This window comes from Lepisma saccharinum, chromosome 8 (genome assembly GCF_977018435.1).
Source record: "Lepisma saccharinum chromosome 8, izLepSacc3.1, whole genome shotgun sequence".
Classification (NCBI taxonomy): domain Eukaryota; kingdom Metazoa; phylum Arthropoda; class Insecta; order Zygentoma; family Lepismatidae; genus Lepisma; species Lepisma saccharinum.
Window position 1 is genome coordinate 69,930,562 of NC_139236.1, and position 13,584 is coordinate 69,944,145.

General features: G+C 37.8%; 1 protein-coding gene across 4 annotated transcripts in view; it reads left to right on the forward strand.

The window, feature by feature from the left end:
- Positions 1 to 10,996, forward strand: part of LOC145991102 (disintegrin and metalloproteinase domain-containing protein 12-like) — an 83,732-nt gene extending 72,736 nt beyond the window's left edge. The window contains exons 16-18 of one of the 4 annotated variants that reach the window (XM_083126843.1): positions 48 to 240; positions 3,123 to 3,243; positions 10,905 to 10,996. In XM_083126843.1, the coding sequence (XP_082982969.1) occupies positions 48 to 240; positions 3,123 to 3,243; positions 10,905 to 10,911 (321 nt within the window). In that variant the 3' untranslated portion in view covers positions 10,912 to 10,996. Of the gene's footprint in view, positions 1 to 47; positions 241 to 3,122; positions 8,948 to 10,904 lie in introns of those variants that run through there. The other 3 variants (XM_083126842.1, XM_083126841.1, XM_083126840.1) reach the window with 3 other exon arrangements.
- The last annotated feature ends 2,588 nt before the right edge of the window (positions 10,997 to 13,584 follow it).

Consider the following 13,584-nt stretch of genomic DNA (forward strand, 5'->3'; position numbering starts at 1 on the left):
GATTATTAAGGAAGAATATTAAACTTTGTTGTGTTTTCCTTTTATAGATGTGTGTGAACCAGAAATGCATTTCAGTTGCTTCAGTGAGAAATGGAAGTGCCTGTCCGCAAAACTGTGGAGGAAATGGAGTGTGCAACAGCAGAGGTCGTTGCCACTGCGACGTAGGCTTTTCCCCACCATCCTGTCATTATCCTGGACCTGGGGGAAGTGAGGATAGTGGACCTGCAAGTGACCCAAGAGGTAAGGATCACTCTTGCCTTAAAAACCTGAGAAATTCATGGATTTTTTTAAATTTTCATGTATAGTAGGGATGGGATGGGAGATATTAATTGGTACTGTATTAGCAAGTTTAGGGATAGTATTGATAAAATTCATCATAAATATTTCCACATAACCTACAATTGAGAGCATTATTCTTCCATTTCCAATTATATAGTTTCTTGTTTCTAAGAAAAAACCATTGCAGTCACTTAAATATGTACATGAATGAAAAAAAAAGGTAAAGTGCTCCCCTGTGCTTAGCACCATGCCATGAAGGCGTATAGTGGGTGTGGTGGTAACGCCCCACACTTTCTTCATCTAGTCGTGAGTGGGAGTGATGTGATCAGCATCACGTCCCTGACTGCCTTTACCCCCCCAGGGTTTCCCTCAGGTACCCATATCATTTGATGCTGGATGGGTGCCTGGGGCCGCTTCCAACGTTAGAAAAGTTCCCGGATTTGAACCAGCCTGGGATTGAACCTGGGACCTTTAGCATGATGTATGTACATAAATTAAGGATTAGATTATTCCAACCAGAAAAGTTAGGACTTGCAGAACATCATCACAGAGGGACACACGATTTTTTTTGTTGATCAAAATAATAGCCAAATGTGCTGGTTACTGGGACCGTCGAGTAAAAGAAGCCATAGCCATTTCACAGGAAAGCACCAGTTTCAACAGGGACGTGAAACTCCAGCTCAGTCACACCTGGAACCCACTCCTCTGTAAAAACAAAGCTCCAGCCAATAAGAACACCAGGATCCAGAGCGAGCCAATAGGAAGACAGAGTCCAAACTCCACCCCATCATTGTCATATATTTAACCCTGGTCTCCATTTCTATATTCCCTGATGATGGGAGCAATGTATGTGCTCAAAACGTTGGAAGCCAACATCAACTTAACCTGGCTGGTAACCCGAGAACACTTGTTCAAATCACGTCGCCAGGAAAGCTACAATTCGTATGAATTGACGAGATAAATGTCTACATCGTATATCATACATTATCTACATTATATATCAACTATATATTGGTATGAAATATTTACCAACATAAAACTTTGCAATGCTGATAACTATACCACATTATGTACCAAACTAATATAAACTGATCAACCTGGTGCGTGAGTGTTTTGACATAATAATTAGTGCAACTGTGCACTCAGTTTTAGAACATAAATTTAAATGTTGTATTGTAAAGTTAATGGCAATTTTACTGATGTAGCAGTATGGTATTATTGGTCAATTCTCTGTGGGAAACTTATGTTTTTTGTGTTCTGTTGGTGTCGTAGCCAAAATAACATGCAATTTGAAATAAATGTTGTAGCTTGTGAAAAATGTTATTCCCCTATTAACTTCCATGACACACACATTATTCACAGTTGAATTTTTTTAACCATGTTTGTTTCACGAACATAAATATGACTTTTCTGCTGAGAAAGAAGTATAAGAGGGATAAAACAAGGTTAAGAGATTCAGAACCTACAGGTATTGGACATTGAAACTGAAACACCTGGTAGAAAGCCATAATTTTTATTTAATAAGGTGTTGGGGCACCTTTGGTGGCCAGTACAGCAGCAACACAACGTGGGAAGGATCGATAGAGGTCCTGCACCGTGTGCAGAGGGATTTGAAGCCATTCCTCCTGAAGCACAGTTACAAGTTCAGCACGTGTACATGGTGGAGGGAAACGTTTCCGCACTCGATCCTCTAACAAACCCCATACAGGCTCAATGATGTTGAGATCCGGTGATTGAGCGGGCCATGGCACATGTTCAACCTCACTGTCATGCTCATCAAACCACTCTGTGGTAAGTTTAGCAGTGTGAATAGGGCAGTTATCATCCTGAGACACAGCACCACCATCCGGGAAGAGTGTTTAAACTATAGGGTGTAAATGGTCCTCCAGAATGGTCCTATAGTCCTTGGCAGTGACACGACCCTCGAGAACAATTAGTGAGCCCAAAGTCTGCCATGATATTGCACCCCACACCATCATGGGTCCACCTCCATGTTTGACTATGGGTACCAAGCAGTCTGGGTTGTATGCATCAGAGGGACTTCTCCAGACGAACACTCTCCCTGTTGTTTGGAACACGGTGTAGCTGGACTAATCCGAGAATATGACACGTTTTAGGTCATCCAACATCCAGTTTTTATGAGTGTGGCACCACTGAACCTGCTTTACGGCATTTGTGCTACTGATGAAAGGCTTCGGAATAGTAACCCTGCCATGAATGTTGGCCTTATGCAGGTATCGACGGACTGTTTTGTGCACACAGGTTCTGTGAGGTGTGTATTCACTTCTGCGGTGATTGCCAATGCGGTGGTTTTCCGTTTTCATGCAACAATCCTAGTCAATGCCGTGACGTCCCTTTCCGACAACTTCCGTTGTCACCGTGCAGTTGCTCCTCCTGGATGTGGTTCGTCCTTCCTATTCATATGCACACATCACCCTGGTTACTGTAGCTCGTGAGACGTAACAAAGTGTTGAAGTTTTGGACACAGATGCACCTGCTAGACGCGCCCCTACTATCTGCCCTCTTTTGAAGACTGATATGTCCCCCATTATACCGCTCTACACACACGATTTGACGTTCACTGACGAACCTCTTCTACTGGAGTGACTACCAAGGACTCGCAAACGTGACTCATTGCCCATAAGTACGATTTCAACTACCAGATGTCTCTGGTGAGTCCCTCGAACATCCCAGGCTATTTGCGCAGGTGTTTCAGTTTCAATGTCCAGTACCTATATATATAATATATATTCACTGCCTTCTGTGTGCTTAGTTTTGTACTGTGAGACGAATTACCTTTTTTCCTGTTTTTGTATCTAATACCTTTTTGTTTTGTTTTACAGGACTTCATGGCTTTGTCACAGGAATGTATATCCTCTTCCTTGGAATTGTGCCATTGGTTGCTCTTGCATTGTTGCTTTATCATGCTGCAACTACCAAGAACACTCTGAAGGGCCGGAATCAGTATGTATCTTGTTCAAAAGTCTGTAGCTGGATTAGAAATGTATGTGCTTCCTGCATGGGTGGTGGGCCTGGTTCTTCGCAGAGTGGTAGCAAGCATGCTGTAGTTAGTCCTAGATGTCGAGAATTGAAGTCTTTGTTATGCTGTGTAGATGTCAAACATTTATCAGTGTATGCTGACTGTGAGATTAAGAAAAGTGCTTCAGAATCTCTAAATGAACAGGATCAGATGATTCAAAGTCCAGATACGCGTGATACGGGAGTGGCTGATAGTGCTCCATCTGACTGTATACCGTATTGCGGAAAAGGAATGGCATCGCTTGATTTTCAGAGTGCTAATTTGTTGTCTGCAGCCCCTGTTCATGGAGGTAAATACACGCGAGTTCATTCTCCAGGTCAGATGAGAAGCGTACTAGTTAACGATGTTCTTCGTCGTAGTGATAGGAATGATGATGATGTTGGGAAAAGTGGTGATGATGCTGGCAAGGTACATGGAAGAGAGTCGCCAACAAAACTATCATCTGCCAACGTAGCTGATAAAATTCAGAAACTACATTTGTCTCAAAAGTCTCACGACACTGCCTGCCACTCGGACAGTAAGACGAAGCAAGTTAAAAGAGTGAGACTGCCTCCAGCTCCTCTGTCCCAATCCAATAAGCCCAAGTATCCTGGATCACCTTTTCCAGGAGCGAGGCACAGGATTCATGTCTATGATGAAAAGGGCGACAGCACGATGGCAGAGAATCGAGCCGTGGGTGCATTGAGACTGGAGGAAGGTAGTGACTCACATAACTCTAGTGAAAAATGTAAAATCCAGCAAGTGAAGAGGGTACAGTTTCCTCCTCCAGCACCCCCAGGAAAGAAATGATTGATTTATTGCCTTGTAAGGAAATTAGACTGTCTGCTGTAAACTCCAGGAATTATGCTGAATTTGTGTGCATAGTTAATTGAACATAGAATTCTACTTGAATTTTCTGTGCAACTTGAAAATTTTGTCTTGGGACTATTGTTGGACATTGCAGTAGATCTCGCAGATTCTGTCAATATGATAGTAACATGGAATGTTTGCCTGAACCTTGAGGCTAGCTGGGTTGATGCTTTACTTCAATTTTCCTAACTGGGAGTGATATCATCCTCATGCATCCCCCTCACTTTGAGCACTGATGATGTCACATGTAAACTCATGTACTTTTGAATCAGTTAGAATAGTAAATTATATTCCTCTAGGCAACCGCCACCTTGTAATCAAGGGTTTGATACCTGGTGGAGAGACATTGCGCAGCGTTCGGATCCCACTATGTAGTTCCAGTCCCAATTAGCCTATCTGTGCATAAAGTAGACTTAAAAAAACAATTCAAATTCAAATCCATGCCTCCGTTAAAGTATTTTTTTCTTGAAGTCATCATCTATTATATCCAACATACGAACAGCATTACAGTTTAGTGCCAGCATAACACATAAATGTTTGCAGGTTCAGTAAATTACTGTGATTGTTTATGTACACAGTATTTATATATTACCAAACGTAGTAATTAGTCTGAGTCCTCAACTAAATGCAGAATAAGTGCTTTGGAATTTATAGAGACTTCTAGATGCCTTTGTCATTTTTACAACACATTTTTCTTAAGGCTTGGCTGGAACTTTGGCCAATGCCAACAAAGCTACACTGGTCAAAAAAATTAAGGGAGCAGGCCAAAGATAACAATAATAACCCAGAAAGTTGTGCAACAGTGATTTATTTGCACGTGTTCGTGTTTGGCTTTCCCTCAGCATGTAGGTATACTATGGCAGAATAAGTTGATACAAACAGTGATGTTCACAACAGAAACTGGCCTCTAGTAAGGTGTGTGGTCTACATGAACTGCTAACACTGCTGCACACCTGTTTGGCATGGAATGTAACGTAGTAGTCGGGCATCAAAAAAATAGCAACAAATTGGAAGCTTACCCAGAGAGTGGTAATCGAAATAGCTATGCCATTAAACTATCCGTCACCAAAGTCTTACTTATTAGTGGAACCTTTGGACGCGTTGTAACGCTCTGTCCCAGTTTCTTACGAGATCCAACAGACCAGCAAATACATGCAGTCAAACTAAATGAAAACAAGAAAAAATGTCACGTAAACGTCATCTGGTTTTCCCAAAATTACTAGCAAACCATCTCCAAGGTTGCGTTGTGGAAACTCACAAAAAAATAGGTTACGTAATAGTAACCAGGGTATGTCTAATTGACCTTCAAAATACTAACACCAAATATAATTTAGTATCCCCCTCGTTAATCAATACTTGGTATTGAATTACACAGTACTTACAATACTAAAAAGATTGTATTTTTTTTTGTAAAGGTATGTCAAGATTGCAAGTCCAATTTATAATTTATCCTTCTTTATTACGATTAGTCGCCGCAACGGAGTATGACTATCGTGCAATAACAAATACATTCATGAGCAAATATAGATTACAACGCCGAGCGTTACTAATACAATAATTTGACCATGAAGTCTATTTTGGGTGCAAAATATCAAATATCAACATTTAAACTGACCATTAGAATAGATTAAGATGTGTCAAAATTCCACAATTCATTATCGTGCGACGTATAAATATGCATGCACAAATACAACAAATCTAATCAAATTAAAGCTTGTATATTGCTAAGATACTGTATACTTGCAAAGTTTACTTAAAATTGAGTTATCTGATGCTCAATAATCTTTACAATAATCTTTGGATTGCTTCTTGCAATTTTACGTAATAACGCAAAGTCGCTTTCTTTACAGTTTTCTTCGGATAATGTCGTATCAAGAATAATAGGTCTATTCTGACTGGATTATTCTGCACATTACACTACAAGATTAACCAACAATCAAACGTACGTGAATTCGACACATTCCACAACTCTTAGCATTGTCAAATGTCGTAACCGTTGAAGGGGGGCAAGGGACCGAAAGCACACTTTATGTATATATGTTCCACTCGTGATCTATTTAGTGAAACACAGCATTTATTGCTGACACTATACATACCTCCTTTTCACACAGTCGGATCCTCGAATACACAGTATTGGCATTCGTGGTACTTCCTTCCTTCAAATCGGGTACTACGTCTAATGGAAACTTCCAGGAATGGTCATCTACTTGGTGTAGCCTCTTCCCATTTAGTTACGTTTCTTGACTCGAAGTAAGATTGGCATCAAGCATCTGTAACCTCTTCCCATTGGTTACGTTTCTTGACTTGACATATCTGGTCATCAACGGCTTCCTGGACATGCAGCAAATTTGGTCGAAGATATGATGATGAACAGTTCACAACGTATAACTCTTGATCAGCTGGGGCAACAGTCAAATTTTCATAAAAGTGTGAACAGACGTTGAAATGCTGTCTAAAGTTCACTTGCGTTAACTAGTGCTGACTATTTTATGAAGCAAGAATCAGTCAAAAGCCAAAATATACTAATATTACGTCATCTTATTTTCCCTCAAAAATAGTAATAGATGCTTAATTCAGCGAGAAACACGGTACTTACTTCACACGCACTAATCGTCCACAACCTTTGACTGTTACACTTCCTCGTCGAAATATACGCTGTTATTGCACGTAAAACCAATGTGTATGCTCGTTGCGGTGGTACTACTGAGCGTGCAGTTACGAAAGGCAGCTGCAAAACAAAGAGTGACTACAGAGACGACTAGCAGCAAATTCCAGTACTACTACAACAAATGAATGACGCACCGCGTACGTCTCGTAAGAGACGAAAGAAGATTGTGAAGTGTTTCTGCAAGACATATTCGTTTATTAAATCATTATTTTTGGAATTTCAGACGAAACACGTCACAGGAATCAATAAGATTATGGATAAGTTTTTGGGGGAACCTTCGTCATTCCTCCAGGACAGCCATTTCCAGGTGTTGAAGAATTGCAGGAGGTCCATGTACTTCTTCCCAGGTCATCCCAGACATGCTCTATTGGATTAAGGTCTGGGGAACACACGGGCCATTACATCCTCTCGATGCCCTCATCCTGAAGCATGTCGTTCACCTTCGGTGCTTGGTGGGGAGTGGGCATTATCGTCCATAAGAATAACGACTCCAATTTCTGCAGCCAGGCTCAGAACATGAGGCCTGAGGATCTCATTGCAATACTGCTGGGCTGTCAAGGCACCGTTCTGGATAACATGGAGGTCGGTACGTTGGCCATTGGTGATTCCTGCCCACACCATAATTCCACCGCCACCTTACTGGGATACTTCATGCACATTTGCTGGACAATGACAAGTTCCACGTTTCCTTCCAATTGCTCTGCATGCGATAGACTCCAGTAAATCGCACTGTGAGGGCATTGTTCGTATTGAATATTTCACTACACAATCCCACATGCACTCTCACACGGTCAGTATCGCACTGCTGGGGTGCTCGTGTGGCTGGTTTGTTTCACATCTTTAGTGAGTAAATGCCTTGTGACATCACTCCTGATGCTGGTGTTCCCACACTACAGTGTGGATTGTTACAACAAGGGCCATCAAGTGTAAATATACAAAGCATAGTTGAGGGTGGCTACTCACCGGGAATTCTGCATAAATTTTTCTCCGTAGACGTAAAAATATTTCAACTTTTATTAATCCAAATCCCATTGACTTTATACAGATTTATAAATGCCCTAAGTCAACTTCTTCACAGTTTAGCTTTTATTTTTATGCAGGAAGGAAAAGAAATCTTCGTGAAAAATAAAACAGAATTCTCTCAGTCCGTTTGCTTTGTTGGTGTTCTTATTGCAAGAAGTTGATTAGGTATTATTATTATTATTAATTAATTGGGTTGATTAGGTAAATTTGAATTTGAAAATTCTGTACAATTAACAATTTTTCGTAGCTTAGTATATTCCGTAAAATTTGTTACTTATATTTTTAGATGTATTTCGAGTCTTAAGTATGTGAAATGGCAAAAGTAAACTCCGCCAATTATGCAAACCTTAAATTAAATATTTGAAGTATATATACTGTTTGATTGAATTGAATTTTTGGATACACTGGAATCTTATATTGTGAGAGAGGCGGTAATACGTAAGGTTGAAATAGAGAAAATATTTGCTTGTACCCTTGAATTTTTCACCTTGAAAACCGGGAATTATACTTGAATTTCATCATGGTCCTAGACTGGCCACCCTGTAGTAGCACAGTTTGCTTGGTTGTGTATGCAGTTTCTGGCTTGCTCCATTAATTTTTTTGATTAGTGTATTTTAAAATTTTGTCTCCTTTCGAGAAACTGCTATGATATTCCAAAATATGAAAACAGTACAACAGTACATTCCTTCTAGGCATTCATGTGAATCTTTATAAGGTTTGCTTTCATTGTTCTTTAGATATTCACAATAGTTTAATATGCTCATGCAGCACGAAAGGAGAGAAATTTTCAAGAACGCTTGGCTGGCATCCACCAAAGGTCCAGCCGAGCCTTAAAATAAGAGGAAGATGTGTGTATATTGTAAATGGCATGGACTTAAAATTTGAAAAATCTAGAATTATATTCAAAGTTTGTTCTGATAGCAGAGTAACTACCTCAAAATAAATTTAGTGTGTATGTTATTGAAATAAGTTCTTCACAATGTTATCCATGTTATTAAATTTATCCCTTTAACTTTCAGAGAACATGTATAAAGAAAGATATGACTGGAGAAAATAAAAACTGTAATGAATATACAGAATGTTGTGGTAATTTGTGTTTTTTATGTACATTACAACTGTAGCATGGGAACCTACCACAGATTTGTGCTAAAATATTTTTCAATTGATTTATTCAATTATTCAAAATCCTATTATTTAAAATATATACTGACTAGTGATGTTATGTGGTAATATTAGTATCTAACATTGTGCTCACAAACCTCACAAACTTACAAGGCTTCCTAGAAGATGAATCTTAGAAAAGGCATGTTAATGTCATTTAGTACTGTATATGGATGTCTGCAATAATTTTTTACCTGGGATGCAGGCAAGGAATTTTTCCTAGAGGTGGAGGGGGTTTCAAGTTAATACATTCTTGCAGTGATCCATGCTAGTCTTACTTGTAATTATCTGTCCCTTTTAATAATTAATGCAAATCACCGTATCTGAGAAGAAAGTAAGTATATGTGTGAAATATATGTTTTTTAAGCTGATAGTCATTCTTCAGAGGAGGGGGTATGTGCCCCCTTTTTCCTTCCTTCCAGAAGCCCATTTGTTCACCCCAGCCTAATGATAGAAATTCATCAACAAGCAATTGTTTTCACAGTATCATGATGCATTATTCTTATAGTACTTGTTTCTGCTGTATTAATGTTCATTATTGATTATTATTTGCAAGTAAACAAGAGTACATGAAAATAATATTCTGTGATGATTACCCATGAGAATATATTCTGGTTTCTATCCAATATTTCTCTATATCTAAAGATATACCAATAAACGTAACTACAAATAATCACGTTAACCCTGTGATGTCCAAGTGTTTTGACTGAGGTCTGTCTACTGTTTTATGTGAGGCTGTCTGAAGAAATGTTTCTTTTCTAAAAAAATGATCCAGTGTCACCAATTTGGCATAAACTTTATTTATTTTTCCCTAGACTTTTTTTTACAATTTTCCTGGTGATTTTTTAATTATAAAATTATTTATCATCAGATTATAAAATGAGTGAAATTACCATAATTAAAACAAGAACATCAAAAAATTACCACAATAGTTTGTAATTTTAAGATATATAAATAACAACACCAACACTAAAAGCATATTCACAAAGGGTGTTGCATATTGACACAAAATGTGCACTACTCACATTTGCACATTATGCCAGGCACCAGTGGACTAAGTTCTGACTGGTGATGGCAGTTTTATTCTACCCTTCTCCAGTTTATAAATCCACTGACAGACCCTCAAACTCCTTCAGAGAAATCCAAATTAAAATAATGATCTGTGCAGTGTATGCCATGGAGGTGAAGAGGTTAAACATTATTACAAAGTGTTCACTTTATAAACAGTGATTTTAGATACATTTAAGAATCAATAGTTTTATCTGCAGTCTGGAAAAATGTACTTCCTGATTCACAAGTTCATTTCATTGTTTGCAACACATGAACTATTTGAACTGGTTATGGCACTAAAACATCTCACTGCTTCAGTCTTTAGAATGAAGAGAGAAATGCACAGGACACAATTTACTATTACATGTTACCGTTTTTTAAAAGTAAAATAATCTCGTTATCTTGATTTGGCAATGCAATCTATTATTGTGTGATGCGAGAAGTCACAAATATATTCTAGTAGCGCCCATCTGCCAATTCACTGGAGAAAACTTAAGATGAGTGTCATATTTCCATCAAAGGGTGAGATTGTGTAAAGAGCATCTGCAATAGCATAGTGGCTAGTGCTGTCACTTCGTAATCAAGGTGTTCTGGGTTTGATTCCCAGTGTAGACACTTTGCAGGGCAGTTTGAGTCTCACTTTAAACTATAAATCCAGTTCCAGTCAGTGCATCTAAGCTAAACTTAGATATTTTGCAGGAAGATATTTTTAGTTCTAATCTTCCATGATTGGAGATACCTGCTACTGCACTTTTGTGGTTATTGAAAGAGGATTGCCATATCCCACCAGTGTGAAGAATTCAATAACAATTTCACATTAATTTGCTCTTCCAGAAGATAAAAAATGGATGAACCAAGATGAAGAAAAACACTTCCACCAAACTCATTATACTGGCACCAAGGAACAATGAGAACACCCCAGCTATTGAAACTAGAATGGAAGAAAAATACAAGTGTGTTATTGCAATATTATTTCAGACCATTTTCTTTAGTCATTGAAAGCATGCTATTTCTAGATGTATAACTCAAATGATTAAACTCTTGGTGGCTTTGACTGATGATTTTGCCACCATTGTCTGGTATGGATGTCCCTTTGTGGGTGTCCCTTCATCAATTTCATCATATCATTACTTAGCCTCATCGTTGTGATTAGCCAAAAGTGGCAGAAAAGCTGTGCAAGATAAGACAAGTACAAGAACTAAAAATTGTAAAGAAACATTGAAATAAGAATCAAGGTTGCAAACTGTTGAAATAATGCAACAAGTACATTAAAATATGTGTTGGAAATGTGCTCAGTATTAAGGTATACATGTTTTTCAAATTTTGTTCATACCTATCTACATATGGGACACAATCCAGTATCTCTAAGTATAGGAAAAATATGTCTATGGGGTGAGCAAAGATGTTAGTGTTTGTAACTACACCTAGGTGCATTCTAAATGAATTACTGATTTTAATATTGTTTTCAGACTTTTTTTTTTCCAAGATCCTATCCATACTTTAAGCTATTCTTATTTGTTACATAATGCATAACATACCTGCAACATCAATCATTCCACGTACAACTCGTAACTTTGTCCTCCTTTCGCCCACAACAAAAGTCATTCGTGCCCTTACTTCCGTATCAGTCAAGTTCTTGTCCCTGTTCGAAAATAAAAGTTTAAAAGCTTAAATTGGACACGAGATTATCGCTCATTGGTAAAATATGTGAGGGTGAATCAATAAATGAGGTAACAATATCCAAAATAACATTTGGTATCCACGTTTGATGGATTAAGGTCCACTAGTTTGAGTGGTGAGTCAAGTGCAGTACTATATACATACATGGCAGGAAATCTTTTAATATGATCAAACATAGAGGAGCGAGGAGTGATTCTTTTTTTTATGCAATCAGCAGAATGTGATATTGGTGTGATGGATGTGATGACTAGAAAAGTTAAAAGACGCACACCAATTCACTTTTGCCCATGTGGGATCCACAATGCCTTCTCGCAGAAGTCTAAATGTTCTTTTAAGATTGACTTTTTAACTTATGTGGTTTTGCCAAGGGATGGTAGTGGGGATGGCTGTTTTAACAGGATTGGGCAAGTTTTTAGGATTCCTTTTCTACAATAGTTTTTCCTATATCCTTTTTTCCTTGTTTTTAATTCAATTTGACGTGGCTATGAAGCAATCTTGCTAGTCAAGAAGGAACCTGATAAAGGGAACAGTTGATTCCTGAAACGTTGTTTGAAATTGTTCATACTCACTAATCGTAAGTAAAATAAGTTTAGTATTTTTTTTAAATATAACTAACTAACTAACTAACTAACTCTCTAGCCTTCTTAAACCCGAAGGTTCATGGCTGCAGGAACACAGGCCTTCCATCTGTCCCTATCTTGAGCAAGATCTATATACTCTTTTCCATCTCTACCGATTTCCTTAGGTCCATCTCAACGTTGTCCCTCCATCTTCGTCGTGGCCTTCCTATGGGTCACTTACCATCAGGTTTCTCAACAAGAATCCTGTAAACTCCTCTTTCCTCTCCCATTCGTGCCATATGGCTTGCCCACCTAAGTCTTCTTGATTTAATTATTCTAATAATATCTGGACATGAATACAAATTATGTAGTTCTAAATTATGTAACCTTCTCCACTCACCTGTCTCCTCATCCCTTTTAGGTCCAAAGATTTTCCTAAGGATCTTATTTTCAAATACTCTCAATTTATGTTCCTCTTTCAATGTAAGGGACCAAGTTTCACACCCATATAATACTACAGGCAAAATTACTGTTTTGTATATTTTAACTTTTAGTTTCTTAGATATTAAACGAGAAGACAAAAGTTTATGAAGGGAGAAGTAACATGCATTTCCTGAATTAAGTCTACTTTTTATTTCCTCTTTAATATAATTTTCATTTGTTAATATTACTCCTAAGTATTTGAATTTGGAAACTGGTTCAAACGAGTTGTTATCAATAATTAGATTTTGATGATTACCTAACACTTGGTTTCGGCCTGTAAGCATATATTTAGTTTTCTCTTTGTTAACTTCCAAACCTATCTCTTTAGCAGTTTTGAAAAATATTTTAGCATTATTCTTAATTGTATTTATATCATCCCCTAATAAGTCTACATCATCTACATATGCTAACAACTGAGTCATACTATTTAATTTTAGTCCTTCGTTAGTTTCTTTTACCTTCCTAACAGCATATTCTAAGGCAAAATTAAAGAGCAAGGGAGATAATGCATCTCCTTGTTTTAACCCATTATGAATTGTAAATTTGTCAGACACATTAATACCCACACGAATTTTACTTTCTGTTTCACTGGTGCATACTTTTATGATACTAACAAGCTTCTTAGGTATTCCAAACTCGACTAATATATTATATAATTTATCTCTTTTGACCGAATCATATGCTTTTTTGAAATCAATGAATAGCTGATGGACATTTTGATTATATTCCCACTATTTTCAAGTGTCTGTCTGATGTGAAAAATTTGATCTGTAGTTGATCTGTTACGTTTA